Source organism: Myxine glutinosa, chromosome 3 (genome assembly GCF_964187855.1).
Source record: "Myxine glutinosa chromosome 3, kmMyxGlut1.1, whole genome shotgun sequence".
In the NCBI taxonomy this organism is placed as follows: Eukaryota; Metazoa; Chordata; class Myxini; order Myxiniformes; family Myxinidae; genus Myxine; species Myxine glutinosa.
This window is the reverse complement of record NC_136263.1, coordinates 5,651,735-5,676,033: the sequence shown is the minus strand read 5'-3', so window position 1 is coordinate 5,676,033 and position 24,299 is coordinate 5,651,735. Positions and strand designations below refer to the sequence as shown.

The following is a 24,299-nucleotide window of genomic DNA, read 5'->3' as shown; positions in this document are numbered from 1 at the left end:
ACTTTCGGAGATATAGAGGTGCAAAGTTTTTCGATTTTTCAAATATGGCGCCCATACCACGTGACTATGACGTCATAATTATCATTTAAAAAATTATACAGGTGAAGTTGCACCTTTTGTAAAAAAAATTCCTGTCAATCGGACCAACGGTTGCAGAGAAAATAATATTTATTCTGTGCGGACGAACAAACAAACAGACAAACGGACTCAAATGCAATACCCTCTCCTCTGGCGAGGGTAACGAGAAAATTAGCAAAATGACGAGAATGAGGAAAATAAACACAATGAAAAGCAAATTTAGGGAAATAAAGGGAATGAGAAAGGGGGGAAAAATCATAAAAATCAACACATCTTACAATGTGTTTGGGAATGGAACATCACTTTGTTTTTGGTTGCATAGAGCTTAGAGCAAGGTAATAAAACAGAGGTGGGTGTGAGAGAGGGGGATCATAGGGGTGGTGTTCTCACAGTAAAATGGCGGTTGAGATGGTTCACTGGGGTTTTCCTCTGGCAGGCGTAAATCGGGATTGACGAACTCCGAGTACAGACTTCTTCCTCGCTCTCTTCCTAGTTTTCCACATGACACAGACATGTTGAATAGCACATTCTTCTCATGAAACCGAGAGTGTTTAAACTAATAGAAAGACACAATATACGTGTGTCTGCAGTCATTCTATAAATCTCTTCATAAATTATATCAAATCGTTTTTAGCAAGTGGTGAGGAAACTGAGCATTTATTTGGAGCAGCCATGCTGGGAAAATCATATGGAATGGCAAACCCTTTCTATTCCAGCATATACAGTCATGTGAAAAAGTAAGTACACCCCATGTAAAGTTTTGACTTTTTCAACATATTTCAACATACAGCTATTTGATCTTCATTTCAACAATATTGATAGATAAAGGTGATATAATATAACAAATATCATGAAACATTTACATTTTGTAGTCCATTGTATAATTTAAATAAACATAAATGCAAATTTCGCATGTGGAAAAAGTAAGTACACCCCTACATTTATCACTACTTCAAATACCTAAAATTTGAATCAGGTGCACCAGCTCAGGTGCAAATGATTAGAACATCATTAGAGAGGATCTTGGAGGAACCTGTCTTATTTAAACATCAGACATTGAGGTTGGTTTGCTCTTTGTTGTTGAAGTGTGCGGCGTCACCATGCCTAGATCAAAAGAGCACTCTGAGGCCTTCAGAAAGAAGGTTATAGATGCCTACGAGTCTGGGAAGGGATTTAAAAAGATCTCCAAACAATTTTAAATCAATCATTCGACTGTCCGAAAGATCAGCAACAAGTGGAGAAGATTCCAAACAACTGCCAACTTGTTCAGGCCAGGCCGCCCCAGCAAGTTCAGCCCGAGAGCAGACCGCAAGATGCTGAAAGAAGTCTCTAAGAACCCCAGAATGTCATCACGGGACCTACAGGTAGCTCTTGCCACTGTTGATGTCAAAGTGCACGAGTCTACCATGAGAAAGAGGCTGCACAAATTTGATCTACATGGGAGGTGTGCCAGGAGGAAACTTTTTCTGTCCAGAAAGAACATCAGGGCAAGACTAAAGTTTGCCAATGAACACCAAGGAAAAGACCAACACTTCTGGAACAATGTGCTCTGGACAGATGAGTCAAAGGTGGAGCTATTTGGCCACAGTACCAGAAGACATGTTTGGCAAAAACCAAAGACAGCATTTGACCACAAGAACCTGATACCAACTGTAAAGCATGGTGGTGGAAATATTATGGTTTGGGGCAGCTTTGCTGCATCAGGGCCTGGGCAGCTCACCATCATAGAATCCACTATGAATTCTTCATTGTACCAGAGGGTGCTTGAGGATAATGTGAGGCCATCTGTCGGAAAGTTGAAGCTCAACCGAAGGTGGACTTTGCAACATGACAATGACCCTAAATATACCAGTAAATCCACCAAGGAATGGCTGAAAAGAAAGAAATGGAGGGTTCTGGAATGGCCAAGTCAAAGCCCGGATCTAAATCCCATCGAGATGTTGTGGGGGGATTTGAAACGAGCTGTGCATGCAAGAAACCCCTCAAACATCGCACAGCTGAAAGAATTCTGCATGGGGGAGTGGGCAAAAATTTCTCCCAGTTGATGTCAGAGACTGGTAGACAGTTATAAGAAACGCCTACTTGACCTTGTTTCCACCAAAGGGGGCAATACCACCTATTAGAGCCAAGGGTGTACTTACTTTTTCCACATGCGAAATTTGTATTTATGTTTATTTAAATTATACAATGGACTACAAAATGTAAATGTTTCATGATATTTGTTATATTATATCACCTTTATCTATCAATATTGTTGAAATGAAGATCAAATAGCTGTATGTTGAAATATGTTAAAAAAGTCAAAACTTTACATGTGGTGTACTTACTTTTTCACGTGACTATGTGAAATGTATGAAGGTGTTGTGCACTTGATGATAAAAGGATGTAACTTGGCAGATGACTAGGGCATGTCCAGGGTAAGAAAACTGGCTTTAGGGCCATTGCAAATTTGCTCCATGATGGCTGTGACATTGTGACAACCACTTTTCCAAACAGGTGGGAACACGCCTTATGAAGTACTTCCAGGAGTCATGATAATGTAATAAAATGAGTATAATCATGGTATTATGTGTTGTTTTCCCATCTGTATGTATGTATGTATGTATGTATGTATGTATATATGTATATATGTATGTATGTATGTATGTCTGTATGTATGTATGTATATATGTATGTATGTATGTATGTATGTATGGCCTGGAATGATGCTTACTTACATACTGTTTATTCTGCTTACAGGTGATGACCATAACTCATTTGCTACGTCAATCTACATTGTGAACTCTGGTGTTGGTCCACCATTTAATTAGTGTTTGGTGGTGGTCAAACTAAATATCCTGGCTAACAATGGCGAAGGTACACAAGTTCATGGATCCTCAGCAGCCTGCAGGGACATCCAGTAGAGCATATCCAATCGACTGGGACACATGTTTTCTGTGTCAGGAAGAAACTTCCGAGTCGCTGATCTGCCCAGCTAATTCAAGGTGAGGTACAGAGGAAACAGGTTACAGAACCATAGCCAGCAATCTTCAGGCATTTTGCAGGATTGGCTGTCTGCCAAGAACAATACCCTTGCAATACATCTCACAAGTGGATGATGGTGATGGAATTGAGGCAAAACTGCAACATCATAAGGCCAAGTTTCATGACTCTTGCAGGCTGAAATGCAATAAAACCAAGCTGCATTGTGCGGGTAAAAGAAAGTCATCAAACAAAGAAAGTACCAGTGCAGAAGTGAGCAAGAAGTTCACCCGTCTGAATACGGGGCAGTCTTCAGCTCTTGCTACAAAATGTTTCTTTTGTGGTGAATTTGAGGCTGGGGAGACATTGCATGAAGTATCAACATTTGACCTCGATGCTCGGGTCAGGAAATGTGCCCTTCAACTCGAAGACAAGTATCTGATGGCCAAATTGAGTGCTGGTGACTTGATTGCACAGGAAGCCAAGTACCAGGTCAAATGCGTGGTCTCTCTGTTTAACAGAGCACGAGAAACAAAGTCATCCAAAGAGACTGACGTTGATTCCGTCAACCATGGCATTGCATTAGCTGGACTGATTTCCTATGTTGAGGAAGTTCGCATGGACAGTGGAGTGGCTGCAGTATTCCATATGTCAGACCTGGTCAAACTGTATACAAGCAGACTGGAACAGCTTGGTACTGAGCTCACTGGACGCGTTCACTCCACCAGGCTTAACAATCGAATCTTGGCCTATTTTCCAGACATGATAGCAAAAACAAAAGGCCGAGAGGTTGCACTTATTTTCAATGAGGATGTTGGTCCTGCTTTACAAAAAGCATGTGAATATGATGCTGACAGTGATGCCGTTATTCTTGCAAGAGCTGCTAACATAGTTTGGAGAGACATGCTGAAAATGAAAACAACATTCAGTGGTTCATTTGGTGATCAGTGCCAAGAAAAACCGTTACCAAGTTCCCTTTCTGCACTGGTAGCTATGATCCTGAACGGGCCAAATATCAAAACACAAGCAAGTTTCACATCAGTGCCTCAACCAGGACTTTCCATCACACAGCTGTTGATGTTCAACAGTTTTGTGCGCCATCGGGAGACCTCTACTGCAGCAAGTGCTACAACACACAGCCAAAAACGAGAGACACCTCTGCCAGTCTATCAAGGAGTGATGGTTCACACAAAGACACGCAAGCGTGATCTTGTAGACACTCTGTTCAACTTAGGACAGTCTATCTCATATGACAGAGTGCTGAACATCTCCACTAATCTAGGAAACAAGATTTGTCAACACTATGAGACTGAGAAAGTGGTCTGCCCTCCTCATCTGAGAGGTGATCTCTTCACAACTGCTGCAGTTGATAACATAGACCATAATCCAAGCTCGACAACTGCTCATGATTCAATCCATGGGACAGGCATATCCCTGTTTCAGCATCCAAATTCTGACATCAGTGGAGTGAAATGGGCCATGCAGGGTTGTGATGATACCCAGACTGCCTCCAAAAGGACCTTGGCCCAGTTGCTAGATCGTATACCAGTGCGCCTTCAGCCCCAGTGCCCAGAAAGGATCCACCAGTGCCTAAAACAGATGGGCCAAACAGAGCTGACTGTCGACGTATATCTGAGGCCATGCAGAAAGAATACAGGTAAAGTATAGGACGTTGTCTTTCATAATCACCTAATTACAGTTGTTCTTTGAAAATGTATACATGTAGTTTTTCTTTGAAAATAAGTTACATTATTGTATTTCTCTTGTGTTTTCAGTTGGCTGGAGCATGTGAAGCAGACAGTCGCTACTGACTCATTCAGTAATGAAGAAACTGTCTCCTGGGCTGCATATCACGCAAGTCAGCAGGCAGTTGGTTCAGAGCCAGAGAGCAGCGTATCACTTAGTGATCTTCTTCCCCTGTTATATGACCAAGCAAACTCTGTTGCCATGATTCGTCATTCAATGGATGTTGTACAGAAGGCAGTGGAGATACTCATTCCTGGACAAGTACCCATCATTACCATGGATCACCCTCTGTTTACACTTGGAAAGCAAATCCAGTGGAGATGGCCAACAAGCTATGGTGAGGACAAATTCATTGTAATGTTCGGTGGACTGAGGTTTGGGACATGGAATGTAGGGACAATGACAGGGAGATCAGGAGAAGTGGTGGAAGTATTGGTCAGAAGAAGAGTGGACAGATGTTGTGTGCAAGACACGAGATGGAAGGGAAGTGGTGTGAGAATGGTGAATGGTAGGCAGGGACAGAAATACAAGTTTGTGTGGCAAGGGTGCCCCGAGGGCGTGAATGGTGTTGGTGTCCTGTTTTCTGAGGAGTTTGTAGACAGTGTGGTGAGTGTGCCCAGAGTGAGTGACAGGTTGATGATGGTGAAAATGATGATTGGAAAGCTCTTGGTGAACATCATCTCGGGATATGCTCCGCAGGTTGGTCGGAGCGATGAAGAGAAGGACAAGTTCTGGTGTGCGATAGAGAAGCTGATGGAAAACGTGAAAGATGAGGAAGTTGTTGTGATAGGAGGAGACCTAAATGGACATCTGGGAAGGAGTATGGACGGTTTTCAGGGAGTTCATGGGGGTTACGGATATGGTGTGAGAAATGCAGAAGGTGAAAGGATTTTGGAGTTTGCTGATGGAGCTGATTTGTTGATTTGTAATACTCAGTTCCAGAAAGGGGATAATAAGCTTGTTACATACACGTCAGGTGGGTCAACGACAACTGTTGACTACCTGATGGTGCATAGGCGAGATAGGGGGCACCTCCGGGACACAAAGGTGATCCCGGGGGAGGAGGCTGTTTCACAGTACCACTTGGTTGTCTGCGACATAAGGGTGAAAGGTGCGAGGAGAGCTCGGCGGGTGAAGTACCAACCGAGAATGAAGGTGTGGAGGTTGAAAGAGGTGACAGTAAGGGAGGCATTAAAAGAGAGGCTGAGTCGGGTCGAGGATGATGTGGTTGAGCTTGAAAGTGGTTGGATGTCAATGAAAGATAGTCTGTTGGGAGCCGTTGGTGAGGTATGTGGATGGACAAAAGGACCACCGAGGCACTCAGAAACATGGTGGTGGGATGATGAAGTTGGAAAGAGGATTGACGAGAAGAGGAGGAAGTTCAAGGAGTGGCAGAAGGCGAAGGGTACGGGAGCAGAAAAAGCAGAGCATGAAAGTTATAAGGCAGCCAAGAAGGCTGCAAAGAAAGAGGTAGCAAAGGCGCAGGAGACATGGAGGAAAATGTTCGGAGAACGCTTGGATTCGGAAGAGGGTCAGAGAGCGGTATTCAGGATTGCAAAGCAGATAGCGAAAGAGAGGTGTGATGTGATGGGGGCGAGTTGCTTGAAGGATGAAGTGGAAAAAATTGTTGTGGACCCAGATGGAATTAAAGGAAGATGGAAAAGATATATGGAAATGCTGTTGAATACAGAGAATGAATGGGATGGCAACATAGAGAGTAACCCAGTTTTAGGACCGGCAGAGAAGATAACTGAGAAGGAAGTTGAGGAAGCGATAAAAGCAATGAAGAGTAGAAAAGCGGGAGGGCCGACGGGAGTTGTGGGAGATATGTTGAAGGCAGCAGGAAGTTGGGGTGTGAAGAGAATGACAGAGATCTGTAATCTGGTGGTGAAAGAAGGCCGCATTCCAGTGGATTGGGAAATGAGTACCCTTGTCCCTCTATACAAGGGGAAAGGTGACCCTCTGGAGTGTGGCTCGTACCGAGCGATAAAGTTATTGGAGCATGGAATGAAGGTATTGGAAAGGGTGTTGGAGAGGAGGATAAGGAAGAAGGTGAAGATCGACGAAATGCAGTTTGGATTTATGCCAGGAAGAGGAATGACAGACGCCCTCTTTATTGTGAGGCAGATGCAGGAGAAGTACATGGAGAAGAGGAAGAAGTTGTTTCTTGGGTTTGTTGATCTGGAGAAAGCATTCGATAGGGTTCCACGCAAAGTATTGACATGGGCATTGAGGAAGTTAGAAGTGGAGGAATGGTTGATCAGAGTTGTGATGGCAATGTACAAAAGAGCGCGCACAGCTGTAAGGACGAAGGATGGGAACAGTGGTGAGTTTGAGGTGAAGGTGGGAGTGCATCCGGGGTCGGTACTAAGTCCACTACTATTTGTAGCTGTGATGGAGGTGCTGGCTCAGACCGTAAAGGAGGGTTTACCGTGGGAGTTGTTGTATGCAGATGATCTGGTATTGATTGCGGAAAGTATGGATGGACTGAAGGAAAAGATGAACAAGTGGAAGGAAAGTATGGAGACAAAAGGTCTGAAGGTGAATATAGGAAAGACGAAGGTGATGGCAAGTGGTAAAGCATGTGGTGAGGTGGAAAGAACTGGGAAGTGGCCATGTGCTGTGTGCAGGAAGGGTGTCGGAGTGAACTCCATTCAATGTACAATGTGCGCTGAGTGGATTCATCAAAAATGTAGTGGTCTGAGAGGGTCATTAACCAGTGTGGCAGCTACATTCAAATGTAAGGTGTGCACAGAGGGAGCTGCAGATGGAGGAAATGTTGAGTTGGATCTTGGAGACGGCGTGAAGCTGGAAGGTGTGAAAACATTTTGCTATCTCGGAGACATGCTGAATGGAGAAGGTGGATCAGACTCGGCAACGGTTGCTGGAGTGAGATGTGCATGGAAGAAGTTTCGGGAACTGAGTGGCATGCTGATGAGGAGGGGAGTGTCGTTGAAGCTGAAGGGAAAGGTGTATGCTGCATGTGTGAGAAGTGTTATGATTTATGGGAGCGAGACATGGGTGATGAATGTAGAGCAGCAACGAAGGCTGGAAAGGGTAGAAATGCGAATGGTTCGGTGGATGTGCGGAGTGTGGCTGAGAGAGAGGAAGACAAATGATCAATTGCGAAAGATGATGGGAATAGAGCCTGTGATTGATGCTGTGAAGAGGAACAGGTTGAGATGGTTTGGTCATGTGTTGAGGAAGGATGAAAGTGACTGGTTGAGAAGAGTGATGGAAATGAATGTTGAAGGAAGTAGAGGACGGGGAAGACCAAGAAAGACTTGGCTAAAGACTGTGGAAGAAGACATGCGGGCAAGGGGGTTAACAAGGAGAGATGCAGAAAATAGGGCAAAATGGAGAAGATTGTCATGGGGACCGCAAGGCTAACCCCTGCTCTTGCAGGGAAAATGGCCTTAAAATGCATGTTGTTGTTGTTGTTGTTCGGTGGACTGCGCAGAGAAATGGCTTCCAGACAATAGTGGATGGACCAGTGTACTGGTAGAAGCAGGTGTGGCCACATCTGGCACTGCAGATTCATTTCTCAAAGCCTCTCATGTTACTCGAACACGTCGTGCTCATCAGGTGACAGCCTGGGCTCTGTACCTACTCCTGCAGAACACATATGACCAGTATGGGCAAAGCCTGCAAGAAGGAGAAAGCATATTGCCTCTAGAAGACTGGTGTTTCAAGCGAGCTGAAGTCAGTCCTCAATTCCAGTTTTAGCTCATCATACTGAATTTGGAGCTCGGGCTAATGATCTATGTGAGAGCAATACGTGAGGCAGACTTCTTGCTATACGTGGATGCTTTGACCAAGATTACACCCTGGTTCTTTGCTCTAGACCACACTAATTATGCCAGGTGGGTTCCTGTCCATTTGTGTGACATGGTAACATTGAAAATGAAACATCCAGAGATCTTTGCAGAGTTTCTCAAAGGAAACTTTGTGGTGAAGACAGTCCTAAGTATCTCCACATTCTCTGCAATAGCAAAAGATCAGGCCCATGAACAAAACAATGCTGCAGCAAAAGGGTGATGGTGGAGCTGTTGGCCTGACTGAGAATCCAGCAGCACCGAGGCGATGGATGATTTGTGGCCCTGAAATGGCACAAGTTATTGAAGAGTTTGAATGCTCAACAGAGAGGAGAAAGAAGTCAGATCACAGGCATCATGATCAGGTTTGCTAAAGATGCCAAATCTCTGAGAGATACAATGGAAAGACTGTGGAATCCCTTCTGTGAGGATCGCAGTGATCTTCTCATACTGGACAGTAGAGACCTTGTTGATCCTGCTGTCATAGACACTGTACGTCACATTGAGAAGCTTGGACAACATCAGTACAACACGTATGTCACAGAGCGCCCAGTCAACCAAACAAAACATATTTATGAGCCAATCAAGAGGAACAACCTGCCCCTCTTCAGCCGGCCTCCAGCCCAACAGAAGTCAAAGGGACAACAACAGCTAACAACACTGAAGAACGACTGTTATTTGTTCTCCAGGCTATACATTGCCTCACAGATACAAGATGGGGACTTCAACGAGTTCTTTCAACATGAGAATCAGGCTTGCCCACCTTCGCTGTCATAGAAATGGCAAGTTGAGAACTGGGGTGAAATCACACCTGGTAGGCTGTCTGGAAGAACTCGTTCCTTCACAAACCAGTGCATCTGCACCAGCTACAGATGTTATTGTTCTTGATGGAGCCCTGAGTGGGTTCATCAAAAATGTAGTGGTTTGAGAGGGTCATTAACCAGTGTGGCAGCTACATTCAAATGTAAGGTGTGCACAGAGGGAGCTGCAGATGGAGGAAATGTTGAGTTGGATCTTGGAGATGGCGTGAAGCTGGAAGGTGTGAAAACATTTTGCTACCTCGGAGACATGCTGAATGGAGAAGGTGGATCAGACTCGGCAACAGTTGCTAGAGTGATATGTGCATGGAAGACGTTTCGGGACCTGAGTAGCGTGCTGATGAGGAGGGGAGTGTCGTTGAAGCTGAAGGGAAAGGTGTATGCTGCATGTGTGAGAAGTGTTATGATTTATGGGAGCGAGACATGGGTAATGAACGTAGAGCAGCAACGAAGGCTGGAAAGGGTGGAAATGCAAATGGTTCGGTGGATGTGTGGAGTATCGTTGAGAGAGAGGAAGACAAATGATGAATTGTGAAAGATGATGGGAATAGAGCCTGTGATGGATGCTGTGAAGAGAAACAGGTTGAGATGGTTTGGTCATGTGTTGCGGAAGGATGAAAGTGACTGGTTGAGAAGAGTGATGGAAATGAATGTCGAAGGAAGTAAAGGACGGGAAAGACTGAGAAAGACTTGGCTAAAGATGGTCGAAGAAGAAATGCGAGCAAGGGGGTTAACAAGGGGAGATGCAGAAAATAGGGCAAAATGGAGAAGATTGTCATGGTGACCGCAAGGCTAACCCCCGCTCTTGCAGGGAAAATGGCCTTAAAATGCCTGTTGTTGTTGTTGTTGTTGTTGTTGTTGTATGGAGCTGCAGTTGTCAATATGCTGCAATCTGGTCCAGCCAAAAAATCGGATGATTAAGCAACTGCAGTGTTCCTACCTCACATCAGAGCTCACCTGCAGCAAGCAAGACGGGTAGACTGTGTGGGATGAATACTTTACGGACAGTCTGAAGGCAGGTACACGGAAGAGAAGAGGGAAAGGAGTTAGAAGACGTGGAGACCCATCCACCCTAGTTCCTAGGAATTGGAATGAGTTTCTCAGGATTTATAAGAACAAGATGGAACTGTTCTCTTTTCTGGCAGTCTGCATCAGATCAATGGACCCCGACAAGCAAGTCATCACCACACATCACTCTGGCATCTTTTGTAATCAGCGTCAAGATGAAGAAGGCCTTGCTCCCTGCAACCACGAGGAAGCTGATACAAGAATCATGCTCCATGTGCAGGATGCTGTGAAACAGGGTATACAAAGATCTCAATCCACACTGTTGATGCTGATGTGGTGGTTCTGACAGTGACAGCAGCACAGCAACTCAACATTCCTGAGCTGTGAGTTGTCTTTGCAACTGGAAAGAACTTTCGTATCTTGGCAGCTCACGATATGACCAAGGCTCTGGGTCCTGAGAGGTGTGCAGCTCTGCCAGTGTTTCATGCATTCACGGGATGTGACACTGTCTCGTTCTTTGCTGGTCGAGGAAAGAAGACTGCATGGGACACATGGAGGTGCTACATTGAGGTGACATCAGCATTTTGCACATCGAGTGCTACACCAGAGTCTGTAGATGACTCAATGGAGCAACTAGACAGTTTTGTTATCTTGCTGTATGACCGTACCAGTAGTGAGCAATGTGTCAATCAGGCCCTCAAACAGCTCTTTTCTCAGAAGGGTAGAGCACTCGATGGTCTTCCTCCAACAAAGGCAGCATTAATCCAACACACAAGGAGGACTGCATACCTATAGTCAGGTTCACTATGTTTTTTCGTTCAAAATCTTGGTAGATTAGCAAACCTATACATTTTTGGAAACGTTATTACATGGAAAATCTGAAAATCAATGCTTACATTTGCCAATTCCGACCAATTATATTCGACCAATTCGACCAATTCGACCAATCGCTTCGATCGACCATTCGACCAATTCGATCGATTCGATTCGATTCGATTCATCGAATTCGATTCGATCGACCATTCGACCAATTCGATTTGCCAATCAATTTGACCGACCTTTGCTTGTGTGGAACGGACTGTGAAAACGATGTGGACTATATTGTCGGATACGACACACAGGACGGTGACGACGAACTCTAAATGGCATATTCTGTAATCGTGTATGTTTGATGCCATTGACTGCCTGTGTATATTTTGTCATTGACTGCCTGTGTAGATGTGAAGTTATACTGACTGCATGTGTATATATGATTTTGCTGACTGCCTGTGTATGTTTGGTGATATGAATTATTGTGACACATTTTGATGTTATTAACTGCCTGTACAAAATGATAACATGTATTTGATTATGCAACTTATCGCGAAAATAAAGACAGTATTTTGCAATTCAAAACCTTTGATTCGTGTCTTACCATTCCCCATAGCACTAATTTGATACTTTCATTGGATTCCTTGTCCCTGAAAATATAGGTTTAGTATATTGTTGCGGATATGGGATTTGGCCTCTATCCATATCCGCTTGTAAATATTCCCCTATTTCCCCAATACTCCCCAACTATCCCCAATCCCCCATTCCCTAGTCCCATTGTCTGTAAACAACACTCTGTAGAACCGACCTTCCCCTTTTTCCCCCATTAAATGTCGTGCCCAGGTTCACCGCATCTCACGTAGAGAACTATAGGACCTCTTGCTAGTTATTCTTAGTCTATGTCAGTTAAGGACTCGTTTCCATTAATTCTGACTCTTCGTTGCACCAGAATGTGATTGTATGGCACCAGTAGTGAGTTTAGGACCTCCCAATACCTCCCCCCCAACCTCATCTCCGCATCCTCCCATCATCTCATGGAACAACAACAACTACAACCAAAGCGGGGGCAGCGTGGCCGCGGTGCGGGGAGTGGGCGTCCTCACTCCGGCTCGGTTAGCCGCCATGGCCCATGTGCTCCAGGTTACGGGGTTACCACGAAGGGGCTGGCTGTCAGCTCCTCGTCAAGGGCGGAGCCCGGTAACCCCCCGCACCCAATAAGAAGGGCGGACCGATTCCATCTGGGGCGGAGCTAACGAGCCGAGGGCGTGTCACTCCCCGCCGGATATACGCAGCCTACCGGACGTGACGTGAGATGCGCCTCAGCCACGAAAGAGAACCAAACGCGACCTCCGAGCGCTGTGACCTCCCTGCATCTACTGGACCGTACTGTATCCTGTCCCTGAGCCAAGAGTGCACCTTGAGCCATCGACTACCCGCCTTTCCTTGCCATCAATCCCCGTGTGAGTCAGTCTTGTCCCGTTTATCTGTCGTCTGTCGGGGCTAAGATAAGACCGTGTTTAAGTGCCCACCTTTCTATGCTGTCTCTCCTGTCTTTGTAATCTAACCTTCCGCAATATTATAACCTCCTCCGGAGGTCTTGAGAACCGTACCCCTGGTGTCGTGTCATTTTAACCCAGCCGTTGTGTCCTTTTCCTCAATTGATTTAGCGTAGCGCGACTCGGCCAACGTTCGAGTAAAGTCGGGTAAACTGTGCAGACGCGGCCATACCAAACCGCTCGGTAAACCAACATCCACAACCGCGTCTGTAACAATATTTTAAAAAGTTTTTAGGGTAATTAGAGGCAGAAATAGAACAAAATATGTATTTTACAGTGGCCATTTTGAAAATCCAAAATGGCCGCCATACAGGTATCTCTCCAAATGTAAACATTGATTTTTAGTTTCCTTATGCTATAACCTTTCCAAAAATGTATAGGTTTGCTAATCTACCATGATTTTGAACGAAATATAATTTATTGACATAGTGAACCTGACTACTATCTGGTTACTGCTGGGGCCAAATGATGATTGTAGCTCCTCAGCTTCCAAGCCCAAGCGAATGGGGATGGAACAAGGGTGACAATGGGGAATGGTATGCATGCTGGACAACACTTCCAGAAGCATCAAAGGCCTGCCGGGGACTCTTGAGATGCGGCTGTAGAGGGCTGTGTAAATGTGTTAAGGCAGCTCTTCCATGTGCAGCACTTTGTGAATGTGCAGGAGAACGTGCAGCTTAAGTATCACAGCAGAGTATTGAGCATCCGCCTACATATTATTTATCGGTATACAGCAGATCTGTGACATTGGCACCAAATGGATGTGCACCAGACAGCATTTCTTGGTTTTAAAATACCATTACTAACTTTACAAATGTGAAACGGTTCCAATCAATCAAAATTGTAATGAGACGAGATATCCCAATCCGAGACGTATGTAGAAAGTGCATGGAAATTGCAGCCATTTTGGAAAATGGCTGCCACTGCTGCCACAGGACATTTCTGCGATGGCTCTATAGGTAAAAATCTTCCTTTAGATATGACCTAACTCTGTTCCAAATTTAATGCTTTTATCATTAAGTGCACAATACTTTCACCTTTCTGCTGTACTATTCGATACCCCTAACTTTGCTGAACATCCTGGATGTACATTCTTGTTCGTGGGACTCCGTCAGCATCATATCTACCATGTGTGCTCTTATATGATGATATCATCTTCGATAACGTGACATGGAAAGGGAAGGGGGGCATAGCAATCATGTGGCAAGAATAGTATGGACCGTGTGTTCAAGTCGGTTAGATTTACCGTTGTATTAGATACTAGCAGGAGTACCGGCATGGCATGGGGGGGTGGGGGGAGGGTGAGGGAGGGGGGAGAGCAGGAGAGGGAGGGGTGAGGAAGAGAGTGGGGGGAGTGGAAGGGGGAGGGGAGGAGGAGGTGAGGGGAGAGGGAGGAGGAGGTGAGGGAGGGGGAGGGGGAGTTGAGGGGAGAGGGAGGGGAGAGATATACTACATATACATACTTTGGGGGAAGGGGGTGGCTTTGACAAGCCCCTCCGTTTTGGAGAAGGGGGGGGGGGGGGGGGAAGGGAAGCAGGAAAATTTACCTGTGCAAAGAGTGCATCATAACCTCAGTGTTGCCCAGGTAAAAAGGGAAATTGTAATACCCTCTACCACCAACACCAGGTGGCGCTACAAGGTACACATTTACATAGAGAATTTACGCCCTTCCCCCGGTCCCCCACACCCTCACATGAGGCCGCAGCCACAAAGCCGATGTTACCCCCCAGACAAAGTTGTATTTGTATTTGTATCCCAAGTAAAGTATAAAAGTGTTTATAGCTGGAGTACCCAGCGTTGCTCAAACGAAAAATAAACATTAACGTATTTGGAAGGAGGGCAAATATAATGGAAAAGCAATTACATCCAAATCGGAATCCATCACAAATGTCAAATCATCATTTTACCTTTTTGTTGAATATATGCTGCTGAATGTGCCGTTCATCACGTTTCTGAGTTAAGTATGATGACGTCAGGAAGAAGAAGAACCCTTACCACCAACTTTGACTGCTTCCGGAATTGTTTTATTATTTATGTTCAAATGTCTGGTGATTGTTTTGTATTTATTTATGCGAATGTGTACTTCTGTATAACCTTCATTAATCAAAAAGGCTTTGATGCTATAGAGTGATAAAAAAAATAATTTTAAACCGAACTTTTTACTTTTTATTTTTTGCCTGAAACACTCCCAAGCACTCACTGATCAACCTCTGAAAGTTTGACAAAAATCCATTCATCCATCTCTGAGAAAAATGGCGACACAGACAGACAGACAGACCAATGGCTCTCGTTATAGTACATCTCTCAGAGGTAAATCGTACATAATACATGCACTGTGAGAGCAGTGATTGTAAACAACAGAGTACAATATGGTAGAGTTATATGGTGTAAAACCTCCTGTACAGGGTGTCCTGCACACTATTTGTTTTTTATTATGATTTAAAAACCACAGAACTTTACTCATTTGGACTTCTTTGATGTTTTGAATTTCTAAACTGCATTTACGTATGCCACATCCAAGATGTCAACCCTGTGTTAGTCCTAAATGAAGTCCTCAATACTCAACCCCGTGTTAGTCCTCAATGAAGTCCGAGATAGTCAACCCTGTGTTAGTCCTCAATGAAATCCGAGATAGTCAACCCCGTGTTAGTCCTCAATGAAGTCCGAGATAGTCAACCCTGTGTTAGTCCTCAATGAAGTCCGAGATAGTCAACCCTGTGTTAGTCCTCAATGAAGTCCGAGATAGTCAACCCTGTGTTAGTCCTCAACACTGTACAAATGTCAGTTTATGATCGAGGAACAACTTGATATAAAGTGAATGTTGTATTTTGAACATGAATTGGAACAATAACATGCAGTTTAACCATACTGCATAGAGGAGTGAGATTATTTTTTTTACTCTGTCTACCTGGCAGTCAACAGTGAAAACATTTTGTTACCTAGGAGACATGCTGAATGGAGAAGGTGGATCAGACTCGGCAACGGTTGCTAGAGTGAGATGTGCATGGAAGAAGTTTCGGGAACTGAGTGGCGTGCTGATGAGGAGGGGAGTGTCGTTGAAGCTGAAGGGAAAGGTGTGTGCTGCATGTGTGAGAAGTGTTATGATTTATGGGAGCGAGACATGGGTAATGAACATAGAGCAGCAACGAAGGCTGGAAAGGGTGGAAATGCGAATGGTTCGGTGGATGCGCGGAGTATCGTTGAGAGAGAGGAAGACAAATGATGAATTGCGAAAGATGATGGGAATAGAGCCTGTGATGGATGCTGTGAAGAGAAACAGGTTGAGAAGGTTTGGTCATGTGCTGAGGAAGGATGAAACGTGACTGGTTGAGAAGAGTGATGGAAATGAAATTTTTTTTTTTTTTTTTTTTTAAATACTGAATCGAGGCTCGTGAAAGAGCTGACAACCGCGAGGGAAAGACAGTACAGTGGGACCGCGAGGGAAAGACAGCACAGGGGACCGCGAGGGAAAGACAGTACAGTGGGACCGCGAGGGAAAGACAGCACAGGGGACCGCGAGGGAAAGACAGTACAGTGGGACCGCGAGGGAAAGACAGCACAGGGGGACCACGAGGGAAAGACAGCACAGGGGGACCGCGAGGGAAAGACAGCACAGAGGGACCGCGAGGGAAAGACAGCACAGAGGGACCGTGAGGGAAAGACAGCACAGGGGGACCGCGAGGGAAAGACAGCACAGAGGGACCATGAGGGAAAGACAGCACAGGGGGACCACGAGGGAAAGACAGCACAGAGGGACTGCGAGGGAAAGACAGCACAGGAGGACCACGAGGGAAAGACAGCACAGGGGGACCACGAGGGAAAGACAGCACAGAGGGACCGCGAGGGAAAGACAGCACAGGGGGACCGCGAGGGAAAGACAGCACAGAGGGACCGCGAGGGAAAGACAGCACAGAGGGACCGCGAGGGAAAGACAGCACAGAGGGACCATGAGGGAAAGACAGCACAGGGGGACCACGAGGGAAAGACAGCACAGAGGGACTGCGAGGGAAAGACAGCACAGGAGGACCATGAGGGAAAGACAGCACAGAGGGACCGCGAGGGAAAGACAGCACAGGGGACCGCAAGGGAAAGACAGTACAGTGGGACCGCGAGGGAAAGACAGCACAGGGGACCGCGAGGGAAAGACAGTACAGTGGGACCGCGAGGGAAAGACAGCACAGGGGGACCACGAGGGAAAGACAGCACAGGGGGACCGCGAGGGAAAGACAGCACAGAGGGACCGCGAGGGAAAGACAGCACAGAGGGACCGTGAGGGAAAGACAGCACAGGGGGACCGCGAGAGAGGGACCACGAGGGAAAGACAGCACAGGGGGACCACGAGGGAAAGACAGCACAGAGGGACCGTGAGGGAAAGACAGCACAGGGGGACCGCGAGGGAAAGACAGCACAGAGGGACCGCGAGGGAAAGACAGCACAGAGGGACCGCGAGGGAAAGACAGCACAGAGGGACCATGAGGGAAAGACAGCACAGGGGGACCGCGAGGGAAAGACAGCACAGGGGGACCACGAGGGAAAGACAGCACAGAGGGACTGCGAGGGAAAGACAGCACAGAGGGACCGCGAGGGAAAGACAGCACAGAGGGACGCGAGGGAAAGACAGCACAGAGGAACCATGAGGGAAAGGACCATACGGGATAAACCGCGTTTTTCTCAGCAGAAAAAGTATAAGTAGAAATGTAGAAATGTAGTGAAGATTAGGCATTGTAGGCAATGGCAATGTAGGCAATGTAGTGAAGTAGAAATGTAGAAGGAAGTAGAGGACGGGGAAGACCGAGAAAGACTTGGCTAAAGATGGTCGAAGAAGAAATGCGGGCAAGGGGGTTAACAAGGGGAGATGCAGAAAATAGGGCAAAATGGAGAAGATTGTCATGGGGACCGCAAGGCTAACCCCCGCTCTAGCAGGGAAAATGGCCTTAAAATGCCTGTTGTTGTTGTTGTACCTGGCAGTCAACAAAATGAAAATCATTCCAAACAGGAAACCTACTGTTTTTAAGAACGTCATAAAGGACACAAACAGCAGGCATGAATAAATAATGTAACATGTTAGATAGGGTGGTGTAAAAGATGCTGCATCAACGGCAGTAAATTCTTGAAAAATTTCAACAACCTTTAAAATCTTTATTTTATTTCAATTGAATTATATACGGTACTTAAACTCTGTAGAACACAAATCACCTTTTTGGTGATTTTTTAGTCATTTTGGTAATCACTAACAGCTCGGTTTCAAAACCCTTTAGATTAGCAGAACTTGGACAAACTATTACAGCATTTTAATCATCTCAACCAATCAAATCTGCTGCTCATAAACCCCACCCGTGTCCTTGTTTTTCAAGACTACACGGGTTAAGGTGTTTCATGAACTCTCTAGTTTACATAAGGAGCAAGTTTTGTTTAACACATCCATACAATATTTATTTACCCAATTGAATGTGGAAATTTGTATGCTCGTCACGAAAGCCAATATAATGCCTGAACGAAGGTTGGCCCAATCAGGCATGGCCATAGTGGAAATGTAGTGCTGTAGTGGGACCTGTATCACTGATAAATCATCATGTGTGGATCATGAAAGCAAAGTGTCATTATTTTTAAGAACCAACAGTTTAAAGTGAAGGTTAGGCCATCCCAAAAATTTATTTAAAAACTTTGGACTAATGCAACTTCGGCATGACACTGATAAATAAAAAAATGAAATCAACAATAAAAAGGCCTGAATTGTTACCCACAAACACTGTCACAGTGCACAAACAGGTTTGCATGCCTTAAGACGATGCCGATCCTCCACAGGTAACCGGCAGCCAGACTCCATGCAGTCGGTCAACCACGAAATGTCTAAAACCTCTGGCAGGACCTCCAAGCCACATTTAGCGGAGACGTTTTTCAGCCAGCTCCAAACATCCTTTGGCTGGTTCCTTTCAGCCACTACGTGTGTAACGGATGTGCTGCACAGAGAGAAATAAAGAAAACGTTTAACAAACTACTCATTGGCACTCAGAAGCCTCGTGGATGAAAAGGCAATACACACAGATTACCACAAAATATAATCTCACAAGCCAAATGAATAGAGGATCTATATCCTATTCCTTTCTAAAAGAAGATCAATCAGGATGGTGCAGAGGTAGCACGGTTACTCTTGAGATGCTCAGTCTGGGTTTGATTCCTGTCATGTCAAACTATACCTGGTGTTGGCCTAATGGTTAGGGTGGTGGGCTTGGGATCCTAAGGTCCTGAGTTCGTAATCCCGTTCAGATGTCGAATTAATACCAGTCGGTGAAAGTTGACTCAGCCTGTCATCCTTCCGAAGTCGGCGAAATGAGTAACAGGGTATTGGGTATTAATTCTCAAGGAGGTTGGTGGCAGGATTTGCACCCTGGCCACTGTAAAAACACCTCATTCTGGAGCACTCACAGTGGTGTGTGTTGGGATGGTCAAGGACGCAGTGATGTGCTGATATCCAGCGTATGCTCATATATATATATATATTATATATATATATTGTAACGGATTTGAGAAGTGTAACGGATTTGAGAAGTGTAACAATTTTGAGAAAGTGTAACGAATGTGAAAAGTATGGTTTTGTTGTGTGTAACTGACCCTCGTAATGTAAAGAATGGTCGCAGCTCGTCCTCTTAGTTAATTCCATAAACCTACACACAGGACACGATATATCCTTTTAAATAGTTAGTCCCTTATTCTCTGTGTAGGCTAAGGATGTGTTTCCCACTAGTTTGACTCTTCATTGCACCGAATTAAATAAGAGTAGGCCCTCTGACGCCCCATGGCAGCTTCCAAATGCCAGGTTCGCCACTTTGCTGCAATTTCCTCTTTAGGCACTTTGCTGCATTTCCATCTGCCGTCCACTTTGCTGCATTTGACTCCATTACGCACCAGGTAACGCCGAAGAAGAAAGGCGGGTCTCCACCTCGTCATAGAGGGGAGGAGTAAGTCGGCCCCGCTCATCCAACCCAGAACAAGGGGTTTGGCTTGAGAGGGCGGAGAGAGAATGCTTGGGGGAGGTTCGAAAAGGGTGAAGGGAGGGGCCTATATAACCCGCCGCGGGACGCTCCCAAGCAGATACGAGATGAGCTTTGACTGAGATGGGTCCAGGTGATGCGCGGGAGACGAGCAGGTGTGACCAAGCCGCCGTGAGACGTGCCGCGCTGCAGGAAAAGCGGACCGGGGCAACGCAAGGAGCGCACGAGGCAGCAGTACAGAGAAAGGAACTTCGCCCGCGCAGTTTGGGACCAAAGCTCGGCTTCTTGACGGCGGTGCCTTCTGGCCCGACCGTGCCCAGTACCCGCTGAACCTTCCTTGCCTCTAAAAGCCACCCATCTCCAAGCCATTCATTCCTGCCTGCATTTCCCCGTGTAAGTGTGATCGTCCGTCTGTCTTTAACGTTGTCCTGGGGTTTATTAATTAAGCTTGTATAGGTAAGATAAAGATTTCACTGTGTGCCTGCTCCTTCCATTTTCTGTATATAACCAACTGCTCTCTTTGCTTTGGCTTGTGAAAATAATTAATAAAACCTGTTATTCCTCCGTACGTCTTCTTCTTCTTCCTCTTTGCATTCGGTCGCTTTAGAGTTTTCCACATTGAATAGCTGTGGCGCGATACGGCCAACGTCTGGGTGAATCGGGTGAATCGGGAAAACTGTTAGGTCGCGGGGCCTCCGCTCGGCAAACCAACATCCTTAACCGCGGACCGTAACAATTGGTGTCAGGAGTGTCGGATTCGGACCTGAAGCGTTTAACGCGCTCAAAATTACAAAGTACCGAAATTGCTTTTGTTTTACAAAACCCGAATTTTGAAATCGCGCCATGGCTGGTCAAGGCGACGGGATGCCGGTGGGAGAGATAGACGGGGTAGAATCGACCCAGGACCTCGGGGAAATGTATATGGAGGAGGTGGTTGAGGGGGTTCCAGGCGCGCAAAATGGCGCTCTCGCGCACGAGGTTACGGGCGCGCAAAATGGCGCCTCGCACATGGCTACGGCGACCGCGCCCGCGACCGTAGCAGCGCCACCGGTGGATTCGGACCTTTTTATGTTACAAATGGGGGCCCTTATGGAGAGGCTAGAAGCCAAAATGGGACAAATGGGGAACCGGATGGATGCTCAGGGTGAGCGGTTGGGAAACCAAATTGTGGGATTGAGGGCTGATAGTGAGCGAATGAGGGACGAAGCGAGGGCTGATAGTGAGCGATTGGGGGGCGAAATGGGGAACCGAATGGATGCTCAGGGTGAGCAATTGGGGGTAATGAGGGACGAAGCGAGGGGTACCGATTAGATTTGATTAGATTAGAAAATGAGGGTGAGGGATTAGAAAAAAAATTTGAGGGGTTAGACAATGGGATAAAAGAGGTAAAGAATGGGTTAACGGGGGTGGAAAATAGAATGGCTGCCCAGGAGAATCAGTTAGAGGGGGTGAAAAACGGGTTAAGGGGGCTAGAAGATAGAATGGAAGACAAATTGCGGGAGATAGGGGAGCAATCCGCCCGAGAAATTAAACAAATGGGAGAGCAGATAGAGGAGGTGAAAATCGGGGTAGAAACCAAACTGGATGCCCAGAGGGATGAATTGGGACAGATGAGGGCGGCATCTACAAAAGAGAGGGAGGAGATGAGAGAGGAGATCTCGGGGGTACACGAGGAGGTAAAGTGAGGTGAAAAGCGTATGGAGAAAGAGGTGAGGAATAATACAGCTAGGTTACAGGGGGGCATAGAGGGTCTGACGAAGGGAGTAGAACAGCTGACAGTGGGACAAAAGGAACTAGTGGACCAAGTGGAAAAGAACACTGCAATAATCGGGGGCTTAAAAGCGACACAAAAAGACATTAAAAATGAATTAATAGCGACACAGAAGGAATGTCAGATGGTACATGAGGGGTTGACGAAGAAGTTGGAAGAGGTGACAGAAGTAATGGAGACGAAGGACCGAGAGGTGAGGACGCACATAGAAACGGTTAAAGTGGCGTTAGAGGAAGAGATAGAGGGGGCGCACCGGGAGATGAAGGAGGTAAAGGAAAAATTAGAGGAGGTGGAAGAAGGGGTGAGTGAAATTAAGAAGAGACGGAGGGAAACTAAAAAGGAGATAAGGGAGGAAGTGATGGAGTATGTGCAAGGTCTGTGTTCAAATCATGATGATGTGCTCACTAACCAAATAAAGAGTTTGCAGGTGGCGGAAGAGGTGCGACGACGAGGTACCGAGGTGAGTGGCGAAATACGAGGAAATGTATATGATGTGAGGGGAGCTTCAGTCGGCTTGGGGGTTGATTTGGATCCGGGTGTTCGTGAGAGGCCGTTGGTGAAGTGTGCGACAGGTACGGTGTGCGAAGGAGGAGGTGTGCGAGAATGTCCGACTCTGGGGTGTGTGAGGAAAAAGTGCGCGCCAAGGAGTGTGTGTGCTGTCGAGAGTGAGTCGGTCGTAGCGCGTGTGCGAGGGAGCACATGGAAGCACGTACTGAGGAGTGTTACAGAGGATGTAACAAGAAAGTGTACACCTGTGGTGAGTGTTACGGAGGAAGTAACGGGAGAGTGTGCGCAAGAGGATGTGCGAGAAAGGTGTGTAACGGACAGGTGCATGGGGAAAGAGTGCGCTGTCAAGAGTGAGGGAGAATGCACACCTGTGGTGAGTGTTACAGAGGGTGTAACGGGAGAGTGTGCGCGAGAAAGGTGTGTAACGGACAGGTGCATGAGGAAAGAGTGCGCTGTCGAGAGTGGTGGTGAAAGTAGTGAGAGTGACACGGAGCGTGAGTTGGTTGTGACAGGTGAGAGAGGATGTACACCTGGAATGGAAGGAAGCACACCTGGAATGGTAGAGCGTGTGTGGGAATGCACGCTGGAATTGGTAGTGAGACACGTGGTTGGGTGTGCGAGTGAGAGCACACCTGTGGTTGTCACAGAGGAGGTGACCGAGAAGGGGGCGCGAAGAGGTGTGTTGGTGAGGTGTGCGAACGACGAGTGTGTGCAAAGGTGTTCGGTGGTCAGGTGTGTGACCAAGTCTGTGAGCGGAATGAGTGTACCTGGGTGTGTAAGAGAAGGTGCAATGACAAGGAGCATGGGAACAGCTGGATGTATGAGCAAGGAACGGGCTGCGGGGTGTAAGCATGCAGGTGAGGCATCGACGGTAACGGGGTTAGCGGTTAGAACAACATTTAGCCGAATCGGGCCCTCGGTGCGCGTCGGGCAGCTTCGCGTGCCGCGAGGACCAGCGGGGATCCGAACCACGGCGGTTTCGAAAGAACCGCCGTACGCGATCCACGCTGGGCATCGCTTTGAACGGCCGCGTCCGTGCTCCACTAGGCGGAGCGGGCAGCCCGATAGGGCAGCCCAATAGGTGTGTGACCAAGTCTGTGAGCGGAATGAGTGTACCTGGGTGTGTAAGAGAAGGTGCAATGACGAGGAGCATGGGAACAGCTGGATGTATGAGCAAGGAACGGGCTGCGGGGTGTAAGCATGCAGGTGAGGCATCGACGGTAACCAGGTTAGCGGTTAGAACAACAGTTAGCCGAATCGGGCCCTCGGTGCGCGTCGGGCAGCTTTGCGTGCCGCGAGGACCAGCGGGGATCCGAACCACGGCGGTTTCGAAAGAACCGCCGTACGCGATCCACGCTGGGCATCGCTTTGAACGGCCGCGTCCGTGCTCCACTAGGCGGAGCGGGCAGCCTGATAGGAAGGGTCATCATGGCGACCCATTTTTGTTGAGACGTTCCGGCAGGTCGAGATCGGGCCATTGGACGGCTCTGTGCCGAGATGGTGCGTGGGACCTCGGCCCGGGTAAGCGTCCTTCCCTGCACCGAATGCGGGACGTATCCAGCCGCCGGCACCAAACAACCCACATTAATTGCTCGGCTTTACGAAGCCGGGCTGTGGAAGTGAATTGGCGCACCGAGAGGCACTAGTGAGTGGACTGTGATGATGGTAATAGTGATAGTGATTTGATACGAAATTTAGAATAGTGGGTAGAATTGGCAGTAATTGGAAAATTTTTGATTTGTGGAAATTGGACGAGCAAAATTTATAGTAAGAGATGCCCCATGTGATGGGATGGCCAATCCACCATCCCTCACAGCGGGGGCAAAGGAGCACTAGATTTATGGGGTTTATGGCAGTGTAAGCTCGCCGAGGGAGGGTTTGGATAATGTGTAGGGACCTAGAAGATGACCTTAGGTGACGTTAAGGTTAGGTAGTGACTGATACCTGTAGTGGGGACGCAGGTAGATTAGTGTGGATGATAATGACGTGGTATGTGCTTAGTTTAAAGGGAAGACGGGGAGCACTAAGTTAGCAGGGCAACAGGTAGATTAGATGATGCCGTGTGAGTGTTGGAGGTGTATAGAAGGGTATTATGAAAAGTGTGAGTTGTAGTGTGATTGCACAGGTGTGCAACTGAACAGGTGTGTGGAGCAGTGTTTGAGTGAGTAATGGTGATGAGTATTGTGCTGACCAAATGGTCCAGGAAGGAAGGAGGGTGCAGGTGGCACCATGTAAGA

At 46.8% G+C, this 24,299-nt stretch overlaps 1 protein-coding gene across 3 annotated transcripts in view; it reads right to left on the bottom strand.

Moving 5' to 3' along the window:
• The window catches only part of LOC137423841 (DNA-directed DNA/RNA polymerase mu), a 135,158-nt gene that overhangs the window by 102,430 nt on the left and 8,429 nt on the right, over positions 1-24,299 (bottom strand). For all 3 annotated transcript variants that reach the window (XM_068111385.2, XM_068111387.2, XM_068111388.2), the window contains exons 2-3: positions 18,572-18,752; positions 469-567 (exon numbers count right to left, since the gene is read on the bottom strand). In XM_068111385.2, the coding sequence (XP_067967486.2) occupies positions 469-567; positions 18,572-18,752 (280 nt within the window). The remainder of the gene's footprint in view (positions 1-468; positions 568-18,571; positions 18,753-24,299) is intronic.